Source organism: Piliocolobus tephrosceles, chromosome 7, assembly GCF_002776525.5.
Source record: "Piliocolobus tephrosceles isolate RC106 chromosome 7, ASM277652v3, whole genome shotgun sequence".
In the NCBI taxonomy this organism is placed as follows: Eukaryota; Metazoa; Chordata; class Mammalia; order Primates; family Cercopithecidae; genus Piliocolobus; species Piliocolobus tephrosceles.
Window position 1 is genome coordinate 10,668,345 of NC_045440.1, and position 20,601 is coordinate 10,688,945.

The 20,601-nt window shown below is 51.3% G+C and overlaps 2 protein-coding genes across 2 annotated transcripts in view; both read right to left on the reverse strand.

Annotated features, from left to right (window-relative positions):
- DLGAP2 (DLG associated protein 2) overlaps nt 1–16,990 on the reverse strand; it is an 885,559-nt gene extending 868,569 nt beyond the window's left edge. The window contains exon 1 of the mRNA XM_026453900.2: nt 16,797–16,990. Coding sequence (XP_026309685.1) covers nt 16,797–16,814 — 18 coding nt within the window. The 5' untranslated portion in view covers nt 16,815–16,990. The remainder of the gene's footprint in view (nt 1–16,796) is intronic.
- Nucleotides 14,268–16,070, reverse strand: LOC111547371. The gene has a single exon (XM_023219092.2). The coding sequence runs from the start codon at nt 15,712–15,714 to the stop codon at nt 15,271–15,273; it is 444 nt and encodes a 147-aa protein (XP_023074860.2). The 5' UTR covers nt 15,715–16,070; the 3' UTR covers nt 14,268–15,270.
- Nucleotides 16,991–20,601: the final 3,611 nt, after the last annotated feature.

Genomic DNA, 20,601 nt, shown 5'->3' on the forward strand with positions numbered 1-20,601 from the left:
CGTCAGCCAGTGGACGGCAGCCCAGCCAGGGATCCAACACACACGGAGCCCCCTCTCCAGCCCCTCAAGCCACACCAGCCACTGGTCGACCCACAGTCCTCAGATTCACCAAGAGCTCCGCCCCTCCCTCTCTCCCTGGGCCTGGAATACATTCACCCCCACCTGCCCTTCATTCCTACTCACGCTCCAGACCTCACCTCCAATGCCGCTTCCCTCCTGGGCTTCCAGCTGCTCACACAGTCAGAGCTCAGTTATAATTAAGATTATTAAAAACATGTTTAGCAATTCACTTGCTTGGCACTTGATTTTTTTTTTTTCTTTCTGAGACAGAGTCTTGCTCTGTTGCCTAGGCTGGAGTGCAGTGGCAATCACAGCTCACTGCAACCTCTGCCTCCTGGGTTCAAGTGCTTCTCCCACCTCCCGCGTAGCTGAGACCTCAGGCACGAGCCACCACATCCAGATATTAATAATTTGAGTATTTTTTGGGCAGAGATGAGGTTTTTCCATGTTGCCCGAGTTTGTCTCAAACTCCTGAGCTCAAGCAATTCACCCACCTTGGTCTCCCAAAGTGCTGGGATTACAGGATACTTAATACTTACCTCCCTCCACAGACTCTAAATCCAGAAAACACTGCCCTCTGTATTTACAAAAGCACACTCAAGTCCAAACCCAGTGACAGGTGCACTGGGGGTTATCGGTAAATACATCAAATGAATGAATGACTCATCGGTAACAAACCCTCATGTCCTCTTTTGTATCCACCAGACACACCAAAAGTCTCTTCTAGAAGAACGTATTGTCAGCAAGCTTTCAGAAACTCAGCCAAAGTCATCCAGATTATCACAAATTGCTAGGATGATTTACCAGATGGACTAAAAATATGTATCTTGGTTACAACAGCACACTGCTTGCTTCCTAACTTGCTTGCTTTCTTTCTTTTTAGAGACAGGGTCTCACTCTGTCACTAAGCTGGAGTACAGTGGCGTGTGTGGCTCATGGCAGCCTCAGCCTCCTGGGCTCAAGCGATGCTTCCACCTCAGCCTCCTGAGTGACTGGACTACAGGTGCACGCCACCACGCCCGGCTAATTTTTTTTAGAAGTGAGGTCTCACTATGTTGCCCAGGCTGGTCTCAAACTCCTGATCTCAAACAATCCTCCCTCCTTGGCCTCCCAGAGCACTGGGATTGCAGGTGTAAGCCCTGCCCCTGACCAGGCACACTGCTTTTCAGTCCCTACTCTGTGGCCCTGGACGTCTAAGTAATACTATTCCTATCTTCAGGAATGTAAGATACTGACACTGCAATCATTATTTCTAAGCAAAGCTCACTGCACCTTTCAGGAAAGGCATGGGCACAGAGGGAGGCAGGTAAAACATGCAAAACCCAGGCCGGAAGTGTCTTGGTTCCTGTCAGTCCCGGACTTTTTAGAAAGAGAGTTGTACCAGTGTTTAAGGTTCAATGACGAATTCTGTCAGGGTCTGGCAAAGTGAGCTCTACAAAGGTTGTCATGTGGCTGGGACACCTGCTGCAGAGGCTGCCCTGACTACTGGGAAACCCACCTGCCCTAACGCCTCCCACGCCATAGGCCTACCACTCACTCCCCACGTGGCACGGTCCTGACGCCTCCCACGCCACACCACTCACCCCCCACGTGGAGCGATCCCTTGCACCTGCCCTGACACCTCCCCCGCCCCATCATTCACTGCCCTCTGTGGAGTGATCCCTCGCACCTGCCCTGATGCCTCCCACGCGGCACCACTCAGCCCCCACGTGGAGCGGTTCGACTCCATCCTCACTCAGATCCGCCAGGCAACCAAAGCTTCCCACCCTCGGAAAGACAGCTGGAGGCAACTAAGCAAGAAGGCACGGCTGTTAAATGGGGAATTAAAGTGCACCTGATGCCGCTGGGGGCATGGCGGTGCCGCGAAGGCCCTTCCTGCTGCAATCACTTGGTGCACCGCGCCACCCAGACAAGGCACGGCCTACCCCATGGCGGGCCGCTCAACATACCCGGCCTTCTCTGTGCAGGATTTTTTAAGACCTCAAGGAAAATAGCAAGTATTTATCTATTTCTTTATCTTGGATCATCTTAGAGGACACACGAGTGTGTCTAAGGAGTGGATAAGGCTCCATCTGGTGAGACAGCACGTTTTTATATCCACAGCAGTCGAATGATGAATAAAGAACTCAAAGCTCCTAGGGCTGCTGGCTGCTCCACCAACTACTTCCTCTCGCTCCATCCACCGTCTGTGGCTCCGTTTCATTCCCCCAGGCATCTGTGCCTCCCTGTCAGCGCCTCACTGAGAACTTCTCATTCCTGCGGGTCTGTCCACAATTTCAAAAGACCTTCAGCGGCATCTCCCATCTCACAGGCATCCCTGCAATTCTTCTTTCCTGGAAGTAAACGTTCGCTGGCGTAGTTATGATTTCAAGGCCCTTATTCTTCCTAGAGACTCAATGCCCCATCTCCCTATAGAGGGGGCTTCAGAACAAACCCACCAGGGCCGTGTGAGCTGGAAACTCAGGAAAGAGCAGGGACGGCCTGACCTCCCGGCACTGATGAGCCTCCAAAGATACCTTTGTGAAGTTTGTGTTCCATGATGCAGAGTAGCAATTCCTCATAAACACCGGGCCCCTCCTCAGTTTAAGTGACTGGGTCCACAGCAACACCCATCTGGCCCTAAACGGTCAGGTCTGCGCCGCCCCAGTAAAGCCTCCTGGCTTCTCAACATCTCTGCTTTAACGTTTGCAAGACACATGGTAACACTTGACCCAAAGACACCAAGTTAAAAGATTGTTTGAGCTGTAATCTGTCTGTTCCCTTAAGGAAGAGGTATAGGAAAGTAGTGACCACACAATGACTGTAGTTTCTGCCATTTTTCACATGATAATAATGGGAACAGGGTGAGGGTTATCTACTGAAATGGCTGAGAGAGTCGCCTACAGAAGGCTACTCTGAGGACCTGGAGGTCGTCTTCTTGGAGGGGCAGGAGTGGGAGGCTCTGAGCCGGATGTGCAGTGCCCCGGGCCCAGGCGACAGCACCATGAGGGCCTCCCCACCCACCTTGAAAGTACAGCATCCAGGCGTAAGCATCCCTCATGAGTGTGGCCTGCACCTCCAGGCTGCCTCTCTCCAGTGCCTCCCGGCCGCCATAGAATCTTCCCATTTATACATTTCAGGAGAGAATTTAAGTCTTCATCTTCTGAGCAGCCCCCACTGTGCTCAGCAAGGACAGAGCTGTCTGGAGAACCTCCTGCCCCATCCCCTCCTTCTGACCCCACATGGAGCACAGGCGGCTGGTGCTGACCGGGCCCTGCCATCAGCAGGGCCATCTGGCTCAGCACTGCTGCACCTCTGCCTGGTGGTGCAACCAAGACTGGCACATCTGTGCTTCTTGCCTGACTGTGGACCTCCGGAGGGCAAGACCAGGCCTCATCTGCCCTTTAATCCATGGGTGTGAGACCAGCCCAGACACACTAGGCTGGAGGAAGGTGAGGCATGAGCATAGAGCAACGTGCACCTTGCCTTCTGCACCCGCTGGTGGTAGCTGGTAGCCTGGGGATTATCCTGAGTCTCTCCTCTCCCTCTCTGCTTCATGGCAGGACAACTGGACAGAACGATTCAGCCCACACTGACCTCACAGTGAGGAAAAAGTGACAGACCAATGATTTCAGCACAGGGAAGGGAGAAGGTGGCACAGGCAACCCAGCACCCTCACCTCCAAGCAGCAAGCGAGATGAGAACTGGGTGAGTGGATGCCAGGGAAGAACCCGGCCCACACCAGAGCCCTGGAGGGAGACCCTTTCCTAAGCCAGCAGCAACTGACCACTTCTTTAAGGAGAAAAAATGGGCCTGAAAAAAGTGTCAGATGAACTTCCTATAAGGACCAGAAAGAGACAGGAAACTCAGAGAGAGGTGTCTCTAACCTCACTATTCAACTTCTGTAATGTGTCAGGGGAGAAAAATATGAGGCCTGGTCACAGAGTCACGAGACGGCCGAGTGAGAGGGACAGAGGGTGCAATACCTCCCGAGTGACTGTCAGAAACCAGCAGCAGCCAAGCGCCAGGAAAACGCTCCTTTCCAGGAGAGGGTGGCCTCGCGTCAGCGTGCCTACGGACACCTGTTTGCTGATGGAGAAAGAAACTTCCAACTGTGCACAACTCGGCCAACTCACCTTCTCAGACAAAACGAGCAGGGGCCCAGTGACAAATATTTCGGAAGAGGTCTATTTTTGGACTGGACATTTTTCAGAAACTAAATTTAGTCAGTTTGAATTCTTTTTAAAAAATGATATTCCATTAGGCCTTTTGAAATAGGGAATATACATCTCATTATAAAGACAGGACACACTGTTCTCCCATCAGCCTGAAATGCTGCAGACGACGAGCTGAGAGGGCCGCGCGGTAGACGGACCCGCGCAGGGAAGGGCGGAGGCACAGACAGGGACATGGGCCAGGTGCCCTGGAAGTCAGACACCAAAATGTATGGCCCTTAATTATCTGTAAAATAATAGCTCACTTGTAGTTTTTTAAAAGTCATGTTTTGTGTTACCATTCATTGGCAATTCTGGCCATTTTCAAATGCTTATTAACTGAAATATTGGCTTCTTCATTAATTTTCTGTTTATACATTTTGTCCATTTTTACGCACTCAGGAAAACCCTCATATTTAGGGTATTAAACTGTTTCTAAATGCACTTGATTTTATTCCTGTAGACATAGAAAAGATTCGAAATGTTTCCATCAGATCTATCGTTCCATTTCTTCATTCCTTTTTATTTTGGTTTATTTTGTAACTTTTCCTCTGACGTCCTCCCTGAGCCCACTACACACAGTCGCCTTGACCTCCCCTCGTGTGGCAAGGACGCGGCACGTCCAGTGCCCACGTGCAGTGCCAGGGTGGATGCGCAAGTCAAGAGAGAGCTCTGGCAATGGCCTCCAGACTCAGGATCGTTCGCTCGTGCAGCCGGCCTAACCGGCCCTAGGGAGACCCAGGAAAAGCCCTTCAACCCAGGAATGTGAGTTTGTTTGGAAGAAGGACTTTGCAGAGGTGACGAACTAAGGCTCTTTGGTGAAGGGATAACCCTGGGCTTTCTGAGGGGGTCCTGACCGCCCTCACATGTGTCCTGCAGGGTAGATCTGAGATGGATGGAAGGGGAGACCCCGGAGAAGAGGAGGAGGCCACATGGAGACAGAGAAACAGGCTGGAGCGATGAGGCCACAAGCCAGGATGCCTGGAGCACCAGAAGCCAGGAGAGGAGGGGACCCTCCCCGCACCTCTGGAGGGAGCAGGCTCCAGGATGCCTCAGCTCCTGGCTTCCAGCCTCCAGCACCCAGAATGCACTCTGCCGTTTCGGGCACCCGATCTGCGGTAACTTGCTATAGCAGCCCCTAGAAAACTAAACACACCCATTAATCAGTAATTCTGTTCCTAGGAATTGACTGGAGAAAAAAAAGATCTACATTTTCAGAAAATATTCAAAAAAATACATTAGCCACAGAACAATGGCCAAACATTTTTGTAAGTAACTTAAATGTCAAACAACAGGGGAAAGTTTTAATCACATTCCATACAGGAACGTTACACATCGATTAAAATTAAATTATAAAAGGATGTTTTGAATATATGGGCAAATTCTTAGAAAAGAATATAAAGTGAAAAAAAAACAAGGTAGTTTCCAATTCTCATTTTTAAAATAATTAGAAGAAGGCTGGAAAGAAACACACCAATGAACTATAATCATTTCTAGGTCATGGAATTATTGCTGACTTGTAATATATTAATTAGCTCCTAAATACTTAGCAGATAAAATGACCACAAACAAAAGAAAAGAAGGCCAGGTGCAATGGCTGACACCTGTAATCCCAGCACTTTGGTAGGCCAAGGCAAGAAGATTGCTTGAACCCAGGAGTTTGAGACCAGACTGAGCAATATAGCCAAACCCCAGCTTTACTGAAAATATAAAAAGCTAGCTGGGTGTGGTGGCATGCACCTGCAGTCCCAGCTACTCAGGGGCTGAGGCAGGAAAATCACTTGAGCCCAGGAAGTCAAGGCTGCAGTGAGCTACGATGATGCCACTGCATTCCAGCCTGGGCAACAAGCAAGGCTCTGTCTCAAATAAAGAAAAAAGAAAAGAAAATGTACAAAAGTAGCCTAACTCGCCTCCCATGATACCATCAGATACAGAGAGAGCAAAATAAATTGTAGGTGAGAAGAATCTCAAGAGCTATAACAAATATAGTAAAAGTTGTGAGAAAGCAAAGACCTGGCAGCCAAGGACAGGTCTCCATGCCACACGACAAAGCAGTAACCCCGGGGTTTCGTCTGTCCTTGTAAACTGGGAAGCCACTGGCTGCTTTCTGAGCGTGTCCCAGCCCACCACAGAGGCAGGCTCTGAGGAACGGGCAGGTGCTGATGGGCAGTGCCGAACACCTGTGTGCCGCCACGCATTCCTCAGTGAGGCTGTTCACAAATTCACATCACTGCGGGGCTGGATGTCACCCAATATATGTAAGCACTTTTTAAAAAGCTAAAGTGAGTGGTAAATGATACGAGATATTCTATCTCTCGACTCCTCTATGGTTTGGACTCTAGTGCTTTCCTGGGAGAAAACAAACGCCCGGTAAGGGCTTCCTCCTCGGGTCACAGCATGGGATATGCTGACCCACCGATGCCCACGGGGACCACTCTGTCCCCACCCAGGGGTCACGCACCCCTGCAGCTACGTGGAGCATGCAGCCGAGCTGAGCTGGCTCTGTGGACCTCAGTCTTAGAGGAGCGAGGCAGAGACAGAAAGCACCAGAGCCCACCCATCCCACCACAGAGGCCGGCCCATCCCGCCACAGACACGTTTGTTCCACCACAGAGCCTGCCAAAGAGCTCCCCGCCATCCCACCACAGACCCACTCATCCCACCAGGGAGCCCACTGTCCCACCACGGAGGCCCCCACCCAGCCCCATCCTGGAGCCCCCTGACCCGATCCTGCCACAGAGCCTGCCCATCCCGTCATGGAGCCCCCCCATACTGCTGCAGAGCCCCCACCCTTGCCCTGCACCCCATCCCACCTCAGAGCTCACCCTCCGGCTGCCTGTGTCCTCCGCATTCCCCTAGGCTGGAACATGGCCTGTCCTCCCGGTCTCTCCGCCTTGCTTTTCGTCAGTCAGAGCTCGTCTCTGGAACTCGGGACCAAAGCTGCCTAAGCAAGGCCTGGCGGTGAAGCCCATCACGTGACTGGCGCGGCGCAAGGTAAATGGTGCACTTGTCACTATGGCTCGATGGTTTTCAGAGGAGGTTTCTCCTTCCCTGTCTGCTGTATGATATCTTGCAGTCTTTTTATTGAACGAAAACATAAAGAAGTCCCGTAAGACTCAGAAGTATGATGCACTGTGGGTAGTGCACACACTCAGAAAAACAGTCAGAGGCAGGGCAGTGCCTGGCAGCCCCTCACCCTCTAGAGCCTCCTGGTCTCTAGGACAGGCTGGCTTTCCCGTGTCGCTCTCCCTGGCCCCCGGAGAACCAGGCCAGCTCAGCCCGGGAGGGTGAGTGTGACGACCCCAGGCCCAGTGCAAGGGCCCCACTGCCCTTCCCAGCCACTGGCTTGGACATGATGAGATGTGAGGGGAGGTCTTCTGCAGAACTCACAGTAACGTTTTCTTACTGCAAAGGTGTCCCCCATCACGCCTGCAGGGCTGACGTCACCAACAGGGGCACCGTCTCCGCATCATGCCTTTAGGGCCAGTGTCCGCAGCCAGCAGGGGCTACGCCGGGATGCTGAAGGCCACAGAGCAGGCAGCAGGAACCTGGTTGCTGAGGATGACCCGCTGTGGTGCTCTGTGGTAAGAACTCACAAATCCTCAGTTTCAGTTGTTTTATGTGGGACTTTCTATTATATGCAGCCAAAAGTATTCTGATACAGCAAAAAAAAAAAAAAAAAAAAAAAAACAGAAAATCAGAACCACTGTCCACCTCAGCACCTGCAGGTGTGCAGCTGGCATTCTGATCCACATTCATTCAGCAAATGAGGGGCTCATGCCCAGCAAGGTGTCAGGCATGGGGGACACTGCCATGACCACAGTGGGTGGCCCTCTATCCCACAGATCTCTCCCAGCCCGTGGCACTGGATGGTGGCAGCTGCGTTCCCAGTTCTGGAGCCCCCCGCCGATGTGGCCTGCGGCTCTGTGTGACCCCACACGGGATCCGATGCACCATCTGACCCCTCTACCCCAGTTTCCTCATCCGCAGCCTGCAGACAACGCCAGCACTGACCTCACAGGGCTGGCATGAGAATCACATGAGTTAATGTAACTCGCCCAGCAGTGCCTGGCACACAGCAAGCACTCAACAGATACCAAATATGATCAGAAAACATCAAAAATAAATAAGTTGCACAGGGCGTGAGAAGGCAAGGGAGCCGGAAGCACCAGAGGGATGGCACCCACTTTCGCCTGGCATCTCTGAGAAGCCCCACATGTGGGAAGGCTTGGAGAAAGGAGAGATATGCCCCATCCTTCCTGCAGGGCATACAGGCCCCGAACCAGGACAATCACTGAAGTTCAGGCACCAGCAAGGAGGCCTGGGTGATGGGGGCAGAGTGTTGAGGGGATGAACTTGGCTGGCTTGGGCGGGCTGTGAGGGGTGGTGCGGACCCCCATAGGCAGGTGACCTGGCGCCGAGTGAGATGGAGATGTGATCGGGCTTCTAGGGTTCCTCATTCTGGAGTCGGTATCCTTCCAGTCTGGTCTTTATGCTCCAAACTCAGTGGCTTTAGGGAAATGGATGAACATATTCACACTGTCTTATAATCCGTTCTCTTTACTTAATATGGTATGAACACCTTCTTATAGAATTAAGTACTTAACTTCCATCTTTTTGTGGATGTGTATTTTTTATAACATTGCTGTGTCACCATGAATTTACCCAATCCTGTTACTGCTGTTTTCCAGTATTATACTACGAAACACAACTGGAGGGGACATCCACTTACCTAACTTGCTGTAAATTCATGATTACTTCCTTAGGAAAAGTTTCCAGAAGTGAAATTGCTGGGATAGTTACATGCAAAGAAGAGTTTTTTTTAAATTGAGTGCTGTGACTCTTAAGAAAATATCATTAGAGAAGCAAGTGGCAGGAAACATTGAAGACTGAGAAATACTGTTTGGTTGCTTTAAAGAACTACAGAATTCAAGTTTCACCAACAAAAATAAAACTTTGAATCTAATTATAGGGACAACCTAGAACATTTTGTTTCAGACCCAGTAGTGTTACATTCTAAAATGGCCACAACAAAAGGTTGAAACTACAACTCTCAATTGTTTATGCAAATTTCTAAATTATATATAGTACAGATAGTCAGAAAACAGATGTTTGGAAGTTTGTTCAGAATGTCAAAATATTACGAAGAATGTTACACAACGGAAACCCACAACTTGGAAGCAGCGGCTGAAATGTGGAGAAGGGATGGTGTAACGAGGCGTCAACTGTGTGTATTTACGAGGTCATGCAACTGTTTATCCAGTGACATGGCCTAAAGCCCTGCAGCAGGTGTAGAGATGGCCTGGGCCACACCTTCCTGCCATCTCTGCTGCACTGAGGACAGCATGTGGACAGACTGGGGGAGGTGGAGGCTGGGACCCAACCCCAGCGAGGAATTTGGAGGCTGGGAGCATGACCTCACTCAGGCAATGGGGCCAGGGAAGCAGCATTCCAACTAGGTTTGAGAGAAAAGACATGAGGAAAAGGCGGAATGAAAAGCACTGCCAAGTGTGGGTGAAGCCAGAGTCTTGCTGGGGCACAGCCCAGGCAGGGAACAGAGAGTGACTGTGGGGAGCAGACAGCCAGCACCCCGGGAGGGCGATGTGGCCGGAGAAGAGACAGGGACGCAGGTCAGGCTGGGGAATCTGTACCTCGAGGAGGCGTCAGCCCCTCTTCTGCACCTTCACCCATTCAGATCATTAGATGAGACCAGGGGCCAGGGTTCAAGGGTGATCAAGACCCTTCTCACAGAGTGGCTATTCCAAAACATCAAAGACAAGGAAAGTGGGAATTACAAGGTGGTGAGAGGTGTCACCCTAACAGTCAGGGCACAGAGAAACCTGCCCAACCCAATCTCGTGGGTCAGGGAGGATGTGTGGAGAGGAGATGCTGCCTCTAAGCTTGCTGAGCGAACGAGCACTTCTTCCCAAAGTGCAAGACAAGAGAGAGAAGAGGGAAGTGGCGATGGGTCTGAGAGAACCATTATGATGGCTCCATCCACAGACTGCCACAGCCACCAGAACACTTACCTTCAGCTAAAACAGGTTTCTGGGCATCTACATGCAAAGACTCAGATGAAATGTGAAGGCACACGAAACTTGAGAAATTGCTGTTGTCTGCAGGACACACAACGTGAATCCACGTGTCTTCAGCCCTAAACCACAGTAGCTTAGTGAGTGATGCAGACATGAAGACCTGGCCACGGAAATCACATGCAAATACCAGCAAAAGGCCTGGCACAGTGGCTCACGCTCATAATTGCAACATTTTGGGAGGCTGAGGTAGGCCGATGGCTAGAGCACAGGAGTCAGAGTCTAGCCTGGGCAACATGGTGAAACACCATCTCTACTAAAAATACAAAAAATTAGCTGGGTGTGGTGGCACATGCCTGTAGTCCCAGCTACTTGGGAGCCTGAAGTGGGAGGATCGCTTGAGCCCAGGAGGTCGAGGCTGCAGTGAGCTGTGATTATGCCACTCCAACCTGATAGACAGGAGTGAGACCATCTCTAAATAAATAAGTAAATAAATACCAAGAAGAGATCATCAGTGCTGAGTGTAGGCTGTGCATGTGAGTTTTTCTGGTTTATTTCAAAGAAACCAAATCAAGACACAATCATTAAAAAACACTTCTGTGGCCGGGCATGGTGGCTCAAGCCTGTAATCCCAGCACTTTGGGAGGCCGAGACGGGCGGATCATGAGGTCAGGAGATCGAGACAATCCTGGCAAACATGGTAAACCCCGTCTCTACTAAAAAAAAAAATACAAAAACCAGACGGGCGAGGTGGCGGGCACCTGTAGTCCCAGCTACTCGGGAGGGTGAGACAGGAGAATGGCGTAAACCCGGGAGGCGGAGCTTGCAGTGAGCTGAGATCTGGCCACTGCACTCCAGCCTGGGCGATAGAGCAAGACTCCGTCTCAAAAAAAAAAAGAAAACAAAACTTCTGTATTTGTAACTGTTACGTGTTATACAACCCCAGCCCCTGAATATAAGATCTAACCTCAGAACATCTCTTACAAGTTGGTGCCAGAGAAAATTCATCTTCACAAAAAATGAGTATGCAATGTCCACCCTGACAGCACGATCAAGTGAGGTCAAACATGGCTTTGTGGTTTTGGGTTTTTGTTGACTTGACTCCCTGGAAGCTCAGTGTCAAATGTGATGCCCGAAGAATTACATTCATCCTCATGGTTATCACATTTGTTTCCTCTAATTTTCTATTTCTATTTTCTAATTAACTTTTTTGCCCTTGTCCTTTTGTGGTTAAGTTGGGTCAAAAACTTTTTGGAAAGTGGCAAGAGATATACAAAAAAGTAAAAGAAGACCAGAAATAGTAAGTAAAAGAGTTTTGGGAGAAATCAAAGAGTGTCTTGCTAACTTCCATTGTGGATTGGCTCAAAGTAGGCCTCAATTATATTTTTTCATAATAAAACTAGTCAAGACTAATCCAGCATTTACTACGTGCACTATTCTTACCACTTTACAGTCATCAGTTCATTTAATCCTCCTAAACCCTATCAAGTTAATATTGCATTAGCCCCACTCTTAGTGATGAGAAAACTAAAATATGGCAAGGTCAAATAAACGGCCAAATATAGCCAGGAAAAGTGACTCACTCCTTTAATCCCAGCACTTGAGGAGGTCAGGGCAGGCGGATTCCTTAAGGCCAGGAATCCAAGACCAGCCTGGGCAACACTGCAAGACCTCCTTCTCTACAAAAAAAAGTGAAAATTCGTTGGGTGTGGTGGCATACACCAACTACTAGAGAGGCTGAGGTGGGAGGATCACTTGTGCCCAGGAGGTCAAGACTGCAGTTAGCTATAATCATGCCACAGAACTCCCGCCTGGATGACAAGAGAGATACCCTGTCTCTAGAAAGCCACTTGCAATGCTGTGCAAAAATCACAGGACAAACATTCATTACACACAGGAGGATATTTTTTAATACAGCCTAACTTAAAATACATACTCTGTGGACCCTCGGGGATCATTTCCATTTTTCTTCTTTTGTGCAGAGTGTGAAACATTTTAAAGACAATGATCGGTCAGATTCGCAGGTTACTTTGAAAATTTTTAACACAAGTTTACAGATGGGCTGGTTCCAAATGTTTATTCATTGTTTAAAATGGTTTATTTAATTTTTTTTCTTCTTTTCCTGCCGATACACACAATGTAGCATATAAGAAACAGTACCTGAAGATGAACAAGCCTTTCCCTGCAACAAGAGCTTTAACATGGAAATGTTTGGAGAAACTAAAAACCCAAATATCCCACTTGCTTGTCAGGGACAGGAAAGTCAATTCAAAGCAAGAATATCCTGGTTTATGTAACTGAAAATCACGGGGTAATGATGGTTCAGGGATAACTTAGTTCACAGCTTCCAACAGCGTCCTCAGGACCAAGCTCTCTGCATAACGGCCGCCCTTCTCCTCCACAGACAGATGATGAAGGTGTTGTTTCCAGACAGGCCATCCCCACAAGGCTGTGCACTGATTCCCGCCGTTTTTCCTAAAGCTTTCCCTTCCTAGAAAGTTCCCACTCTTCACTGATCCAGGTGCTCTTGAGAGGGAGCTAGGGCTCCGACCAGTCAGGAGCCACCTCTCACGGGAAGAGGGGTCCACTAAGCCAACCCCATGAGGGGGCAGGTATTCTCCAAGGGGAGCTTGCTGCTGCCTGGAAAGGCAGGCCTACGCTGAACTGCGAATACACCAGAGTCTGCAGCAACGGGTCTAGAAAGCTCAACTCCTGAAGGCCCACCAATACATACAGACAGGACAGTTCCAGAACTAAGGCAACTAACGTCCCACATGAAGACACTGCCAGCAAATCAGGAGAGGTGCATGCCTTAGAGCAGCTGCAGCGGACACCCGTCACGGGGATGCCAGAACAGCCAGTCACCTCTCCTGGAGCTGAAGTTAAGGGACTGCAGGTCAAGGCCCATGACCTGAGGATTGGGAGAAGATTTTCATAGGCAGATGAAGTCAGTGCGCAGAAGAATGACATGAAAAAAGAAAAACAGAGGTTTACAGATGAGCTTCTACTGCCTTTGCTGAGGAGATTAATTTGTTACTGCTATTAAGCCCTGGAGGGGAAAGGTGGCTACCAGCAGATGCAGGATTTAAACTGGAGTTTGCACACCCTACGACGCCATGCCTGGTCAACGCCAAAGCCCATCTGCTTAGCTTCCCTAGAAATTAAAGTCTTTTGTCATGAACACACATGAAATCACCATGCTCAGTTTTTGTACACACAGGTACCTAGGAAACAACAAAACATATTTAAGAAGTTGGTGGTACTAGGAAGCCTCGTATGATGAAAACTACTTGGTAAAACTACGGTTGATTAAGAATAATTTTCAACTGCATAGAAAGGGTGCCCACTAACTTCCTGTATGGCAGCCTATAATTCTTTTATAACCAACATGCTGGCAATGCTCTAAATATGACTCCCATCTGGCCAAAATGATGAATCATAGTTATTTTTATTGTATCCAATGAATGACCATGGAGCATCTGTCCTGAGGGTCAATAAATAGAATATTTAATTAACTTCATTTTAAAATCTACAATCAAAGTATACATCATTCAATTCTTTGGATAACTGAGGAATCATGAAGCTTTTCCTCAAATACGGTTATATAATAAAAAATTTATAGCATTCCTTCAATGTTAACATTATGGAAGATAATGTCTTCAAAACAAAACAAAACAAAATCCTCTCACCCTTAAAAAGATATTACAGCACTTTAGTTTCAGAATTAGTTGAGTTCCGGGTACACAGAATCCAATGTAATTTAAATTCCATGAAGCCTATTTTTGCTTTTATATTTAATTTGGAATTTCTACCAATTTCAAAACTGAAATAAGTAGACAAAAATAAGAGAAGCAATAGATTGCCACAGAAGGGCGTGCATGTCACTGGGGAGAAATAATGTAATGTGATCTAAATCCTATAAAAATAAAAATTGAACTAACCCATTTAAATCACAAGTAACAAAAGGCATACAAAAAGTTGCTAAATAAAAACATGTTTATTTCTGTCTCAAGCTGTACCACTTTGGACTATCGTAAGTGCAAAGTTCTTTCGAAGGATAACAAATACACATTGAATACTATGAAAAGCTGACCTAGAATGCTTATCTGAGAAAACATCTCTGTGTTGAGAAAACCTGACTTTTAATTACTTCATTCCTTTGAATTATTTGACATAGTACTCATTTTGCTTACAACGTTTACCCTTTAACCTGAAAATACAACACACGGATTTGACGTGGTAGATCAACAGGGGAAGCCGTTCAGTACCTCTCCACTTTTACCCAAGAACAGGGGCGATCACCAAGGAGTGACAGTGAAGGGGCAGGAATGGCGCACAGAGGCAGGACGCGCCCCAGGTCATCACTGAGAGCAGGTCCCACGCCCCTGAGCTGCTGCGGTGAAGATGCCTCAGGTGACCCGAGACAGAACCCAGGACAGGGCTGGCTCTGTGTCACCCGTCCCTCGGCGGACTCCCCGCCCAGATTGTGCTTGGACAGAATATTGCCTACAGCCTGCTCCCCATGCTGCCAGATGTAGGGGATAAAATATTCTAATGTGTTCTCTTCCAAGCAATGAAAAAGTCACACCGTCCAGAAGGAAATGGTACGCACACTCTACAATTACTATTGGAGCCAAATCTGTGAGTCACCCAGCTGCCGGCACAAGACAATTTGGCTACTGGAAAATCCTGACTAATGACATTTTTTTAAACCCAGAGTAACAACTTGACCTGCCAAGAATTACCATTTTTTCATCATTTCGCCATTTTTTGGCCTTGGTTATCTATTACCTTTCTCAGAGAAAAGGAAGTAAAATGAAAATGGTGTAAGGTGCGTTCACCTCAGGCCAAAATGTGCTTTTCAAGGTGCGCTGGGACCGGGGTTTAGCGCAGCTTCGCGACCTGGGGGAGGGGTCCTTGGAGAGCCTCCTGGACTTCCTCGGGCTACGCCGAGGTACTGGGTTATCTCCCAACTGCAAACACAATTAAATCACCGGCTGTTGATAAGAGTCCTCCTGACAGCGCGGATCGCCGGGCTCCGCCAGGCGCTGGGACCGGGTCTCTGTCAGGGGCGCCCCCGGCCCCACCCCGCCGGGGGTCCTCGCCTTCGCGTCACCGGAGCTGCCTCCAGTCTCGAGTCCGGGATGATGGGAGAAGCGGCGGCGCTTTGGAGGATATTTCCAGCTCCCAAACCCCCCACAGCCCGGGCTGGCCGAGTTCATCCACACGAAGGATAAATTCACTGCTGATCGCTTTATCTTTAATCGATACAAAACCGGCACCGCCGGTAAGTCACGAATTCCCAATTCCAAGCCGTGGCCGGGATCGCCATTCACCAGCGGCGGCGGCGGCGTCGCGCAGGGGCGCGAAGGACCCGGGCTCCAAGCGCGCAAGGCCGGGACCGGGGGCCGCGAGTTTCCGACACGCATCGCAGACCCGCCGCGCGCCCTCGCCCCCGCACCCGCTCTCCACCTGAGAACCTCCGCTGTCCCGGGGCTCCGCCTTCTCGCCGGCGCCCACCTCGCACAACTATCTTTCCTCGAGGCCCCTCCCCGGGTTCCCAAGTCCAGCCTGCTCCGAAGCCTCCGGCACCGCACACGCCGCGCGCGGAGGGAGGGCCGGGCGGGGAGAGGTGTCCAGTCCAGCCCAGCCCAGCCCAGCCCCACCTGGGCGCGCAGGCAGAGGAGCCCGCGCCCGCCGCCTCCCAGCCCTCCGCGCAGGGCTGTAATAATTACATCCTCGTTATTTCTCCTGCAATCGTTAGCGAAGGAGCCGGAGAACAGCAACAGCCGCTGCCGGGGGAGGCTTAGTTACAAAACCCTGCGCTGGGTAGCGCCTCGCTTAGCAACCACCCCTAAAAAAGCCCCCGTGCTCCTCGCTCGCACTTGGAGAGCCGGGCGGCGGCCACCCCCTCGCTGCGCGCACCCTCCACCCAGCCTGGTCTCCGCAGCCGCGGCCGCCCGGCACAAGGGGCCCCTCCTGGCCGCCCCCGCCCCCGCGAGCCCCCGCGCGCGCAGCCCAGCCCGACACCATTCATTCACGGTCCCCGTCGGCGTTTCCACCCGGGCTTGGGGGGAGGGGGATGCAGTTCGCTGCCCGCCGCCCCCACTCGCTCGCAGCTGTCCCACCGGAGGTAGGCGCGTAGCCCCTGGCCTGCCGGCGCCCCCTAGGCTGTGCCCCCTCCACGAACGGAGAATTTCACACCTCCGCGGCCCCGTGGGCTCCCGCACCCCCGGAGCCCAGGGTCCCGGCACCCCCGAGCGCGGCCAGAGATGCGCGGAGCTCGGCGAGGAGCGCAACGCGCGACCCCCGAACACAGGCTGTCCCTGGGGTCGCCGGCGCTCCGGCCCTGGCGGGCAGCACGACCCCCGATCGTCCCCGCCCCCAACCCTGACGCCCTCGCTGCGTCCCCGCGGTTCCGACACGCCGCCCCCTCCCCGCCTCGACGGCTCTCGCAGCCCCGCGCCCGGGTCCTCGCGCCCAGCTCCCTGCGGCCCCCGGTGGCTCGTACCTTCCACAGCGCGGACATCCTCGGACGCTCCGAGCTCAGCAGGTGCGGGGCGACATGGCGAAGCGGCCCCTCCTCAGGCCGGCGGCTCCCGCGGCTCGCGGGTCGGGGTCCGTCCGTCCGTCCGCGGTCCGTCTGTCCGTTCGCCGCCGCCGCCGCCGCCGCGCGCTCAGACAGCGCTCGAGCCCGGCGCACGGTCGGTCCTCACGGCCGGCGCCTGCGCACTCGGCGCCCGGGGAGGCACCGGCGCACTGGGGGGCGGCCGGCGCGCGGCTGCATCTGGGGAAGGGCCCGGCTCGGGGAGCGCGCGGACAGCCCGGCCCCAACTGTTGCGCGGGGCGCGCGGGTCACCCGGGGACGGCGCGGGGCTCCCGGCGGGAAAGCAGCGGCCTCCACCGCGGCGCGCGCAGGCGACGCTCACCGCGCCCGAAAGTTAGCGGGGGACTCGGTCACACCCGTCGCCCCCGGGCAGGGTCAGCCTTTCTGGACCGCGGTTAGGGACGCGCCGGCGTGTTTGTGCAAGGGACTCGCGCTCAGGTTCGAGTCGGCTCGGCTCCCGGGGGGCTCGCGGGGCAGAGGGGACGCGGGGCGAGGGAGGCGCGGGCGCTTGCGAGGGTCTCACTGCGAGGTGCGGCTGCCGCGTGGGTGCTGGAGGCGGAACCTCCCCCGGTTTCCACAGGCGGGCTCCGCTGAGGTGGGTGTGCGGCGGCGGCTTCACGGGGACCCACCGGGGGCGCCCCGAGAATCTGGGTCCAGACGCAGGGAGAGCCCTTGGAGGGAGCCCGCCGCCTGGGTTTGCTGTGAGCGGTGTATGGACGATAGAGCCGAGGAAAAGGGAAAATCGACGCGGAGAAGTGGTGTTGACAACCACAGCAGCCGGGAAGATCAGCCGCCCTGGCCACGTGTGGACGGACCCTCGCCAGGGTCCCGAGTTTGCCCTTCCAGGAGCGGAACGCGGGAGCGAGACGCGCTGGCATGGGGGTCCCCGGGCTGTCACCGACCCTGGGCAAGTATCACAGTCCCAGTTTAACATAAATGCAGAAATGGATTTCTGCTTTCCACCTGTGTGGCTATGGCATTTAAATGAGATAAAATATGCGAAAACAAACCGCATAGAAAGACAGACGGGAGTTAGAATGAAATCAGGTCATCCAAAATGTTTGGAACGGACAAACCCATCTTTTCCAGAAATTCCAAGATCTTTAAACCAGGCTCTGTAAGAATTTCCCATATAGTTGATCACCCAAATATTCATCAGTTGAAGTTTATTTTCAAGGCAGAGTGCTAAACGATGAGGGTGAATGGAAGAAAGAAGTACAGCCGCTGTCCATTTCTCCTAAATGTTTCCCAAATCTATCAGTGGTCTCCACTAGATTCAGAGCCCAAACCTCAACCGGGGAGAGATTCCAGGTCAATTTATTTTCATTTCACAATTTACTTTCCCTTTGCTTTCCTCCCTGGCATTTCGTCCCCATCCCTTCACATTTTTTTTAAAGAATCTATTCTTTCATGCAACAGCAACAAGAGAATCACACAAATGTACTGACAGCCTCTCCTGTGTTCTTAGTATGTGAGCAGTACAGAAAGCCACGGTCGCTGGCCCCACGAAGCCTTCCGTCTAGAAAGGGGTCCACCCAGAAGTTACCCAAGGAACAATTACAAGTTATAATTACTTCTCTGAAGGAAACATATGGAGTGTTATTGGTGAATGTGAAAACGGCAACGAATGTGGTTTGTGACATCAGGAAAGAACTTTTTGAGGATGTCGTTATTAAATCTTCCCCTGGGTTCTCCCACAAGCAGGTTTTGAGATGCGGATTTGGGTGCAGGTAGTTCATTTTGGAGATCGATCCCAGGAAACGAGAGAGAGGAAGTAGGGAGAGAGAGGCAGGGCAGGAGGGGACGTCCTGGAGGCTGCGGTGACACCAGGCTGCTCCTGTGGGCACTGGGGCCCCGTCTTGCTGGGGGTGCTCTAAGAGGAGCAGCTTGGAGTGCACGTCAGCATAGGAAGGCTGGACAGCTTTCCAGCTTTTAGGTACCAGTGACTGAGGGCTGCTCCTCACCCACACACCCCACTCCCCCAGCTGAGCACCTCCCAAAGCTTCAAAGAAAGTCCAGAGGCCAACCAGCAGGGAAGTGCACCGGAACCTGAGAGCACAGTGAGGGTGGCATCAGAGGTAGCCTCTGCCATGGCCCTGGGAACAGGATTTAGGGAGGTAAGTGCAGGCCTGAAGACCTGGGGAGATAGAAGGACTTGGTGTTTGTTTGTTTGTTTGTTTTTTCAGACGGAGTCTCACTCTGTCACCAGGCTGGAGTGCAGTGGCACGATCTCAGCTCACTGAAACCTCCACTCCCTGGTTCAAGCGATTCTCCTGCCTCAACCTCCTGAGTAGCTGGATTACAGATGTGCACCACCACGCCCAGCAAATTTTTTTTGTTTTTTTTGTTTTTTGTTTTTTTGTATTTTTAGTAGAGATGGGGTTTCACCAGGTTGGCCAGGATTGTCTCGATCTCTTGACCTCGTGATCCACCCACCTTGGCCTCCCAAAGTACAGGCGTGAGTCACCACTGTGCCTGGCCTTTTTTTTTTTCTCCCAAGACAGGGTCTCACTTCTGTTGTCCAGGCTGGAATACAGTGGTGCTGTTATGGCTCACTGCAGCCTCAACTTCCCCGACTCAGATGATTCTCCCACCTCAGCCTTCTGAGTAGCTGAGACTGCAGGTGTGCACCACCATGCCTGGCTAACTTTTAGTATTTTTAGTAGACACAGGGGCTTGTTATGTTGCCCAGACTGGTCTCCAACTCCTGGGCTCAAGTGATCCTCCTGCCTCCGCCTCCCAAAGTGCTAGGATGACAGGCATGAGCCACCATGCCTGGCCACATTTTCCTTGAACTGAACAGCCACCATGCCTGGCCACATTTTCCTTTTAACTGAACAGTCAGAATAATTGAAACTGAGGGAGAAAAGAAGGACAACATGATCGTGACTAGAGAAAAACTCAAGGGTCTTTCAGGACATTTTAAGGGCTTTGATTTGTATCCTCTATACAATGAATTATGATGTAGGATTTTGAGCAGGGCAGAGATTTTCTTCATAGACGATCATGTCATTTGCAGACAAAATTTTATTTCTCCCTTCCCAATCTGTATACCTTGTTTCCTTTTCTTGTCTCATTGCATTGGCCAGGACTTCTAGTGTGACAATGAGAAGAAGTGGTGAGAGGGGGAGCCTTGCCTTCTTCCTGATCTTAGGGGGAAAAGCTTCTAGTTTCTCACTGTTTAGTATGCTGTGAGCTCTAGGGTTTTTGTAGGTGTCCCTTATCAAACTGAAGAAGTTACCCTCTAATCATAGTTGGCTGAAGGTGTTTGGGTTTTAAATCATGAATGGGTGTTGGATTTTGTCAAATGCTTTGTCTGCATCTATCGATGTGATTGTGCGGTTTTTCTTCCCTATCCTGTTGCTGCGATGGTCCACATTCAGTGGTTTTTAAATGGCAGTGAGATTTTAAAATGACCATTTTGGCTGCTATAAGAAGAGATGGCAGTAGGGTGGGAGTGAGGAGCTAGAGTGGAATTGGGGAGATCAATTTAAAAATGCTCGGAGAAATCCTGGGATTGTGGAGATCAACCTAAAAAAGGCTGGAGAAATCCTAGTGACAAATGATGAAGACACAAACTCAGCAGTGGAAGTAAGACACGTTGCAAGTAGAATGCACTTGATGTGATTTTTCTGGATGGGTTATTCAGGAAGAGAGGAAGAGGAGAGTCACCAGTGACTCCCAAGTTTGGCCCAGCAATTGGATGACA

Coding starts and splice junctions, on each gene's coding strand:
- LOC111547371 (XM_023219092.2), bottom strand. CDS start 15,714: ATGCGTGTCGGAAACTCGCGGCCCCCGGTCCCGGCCTTGCGCGCTTGG.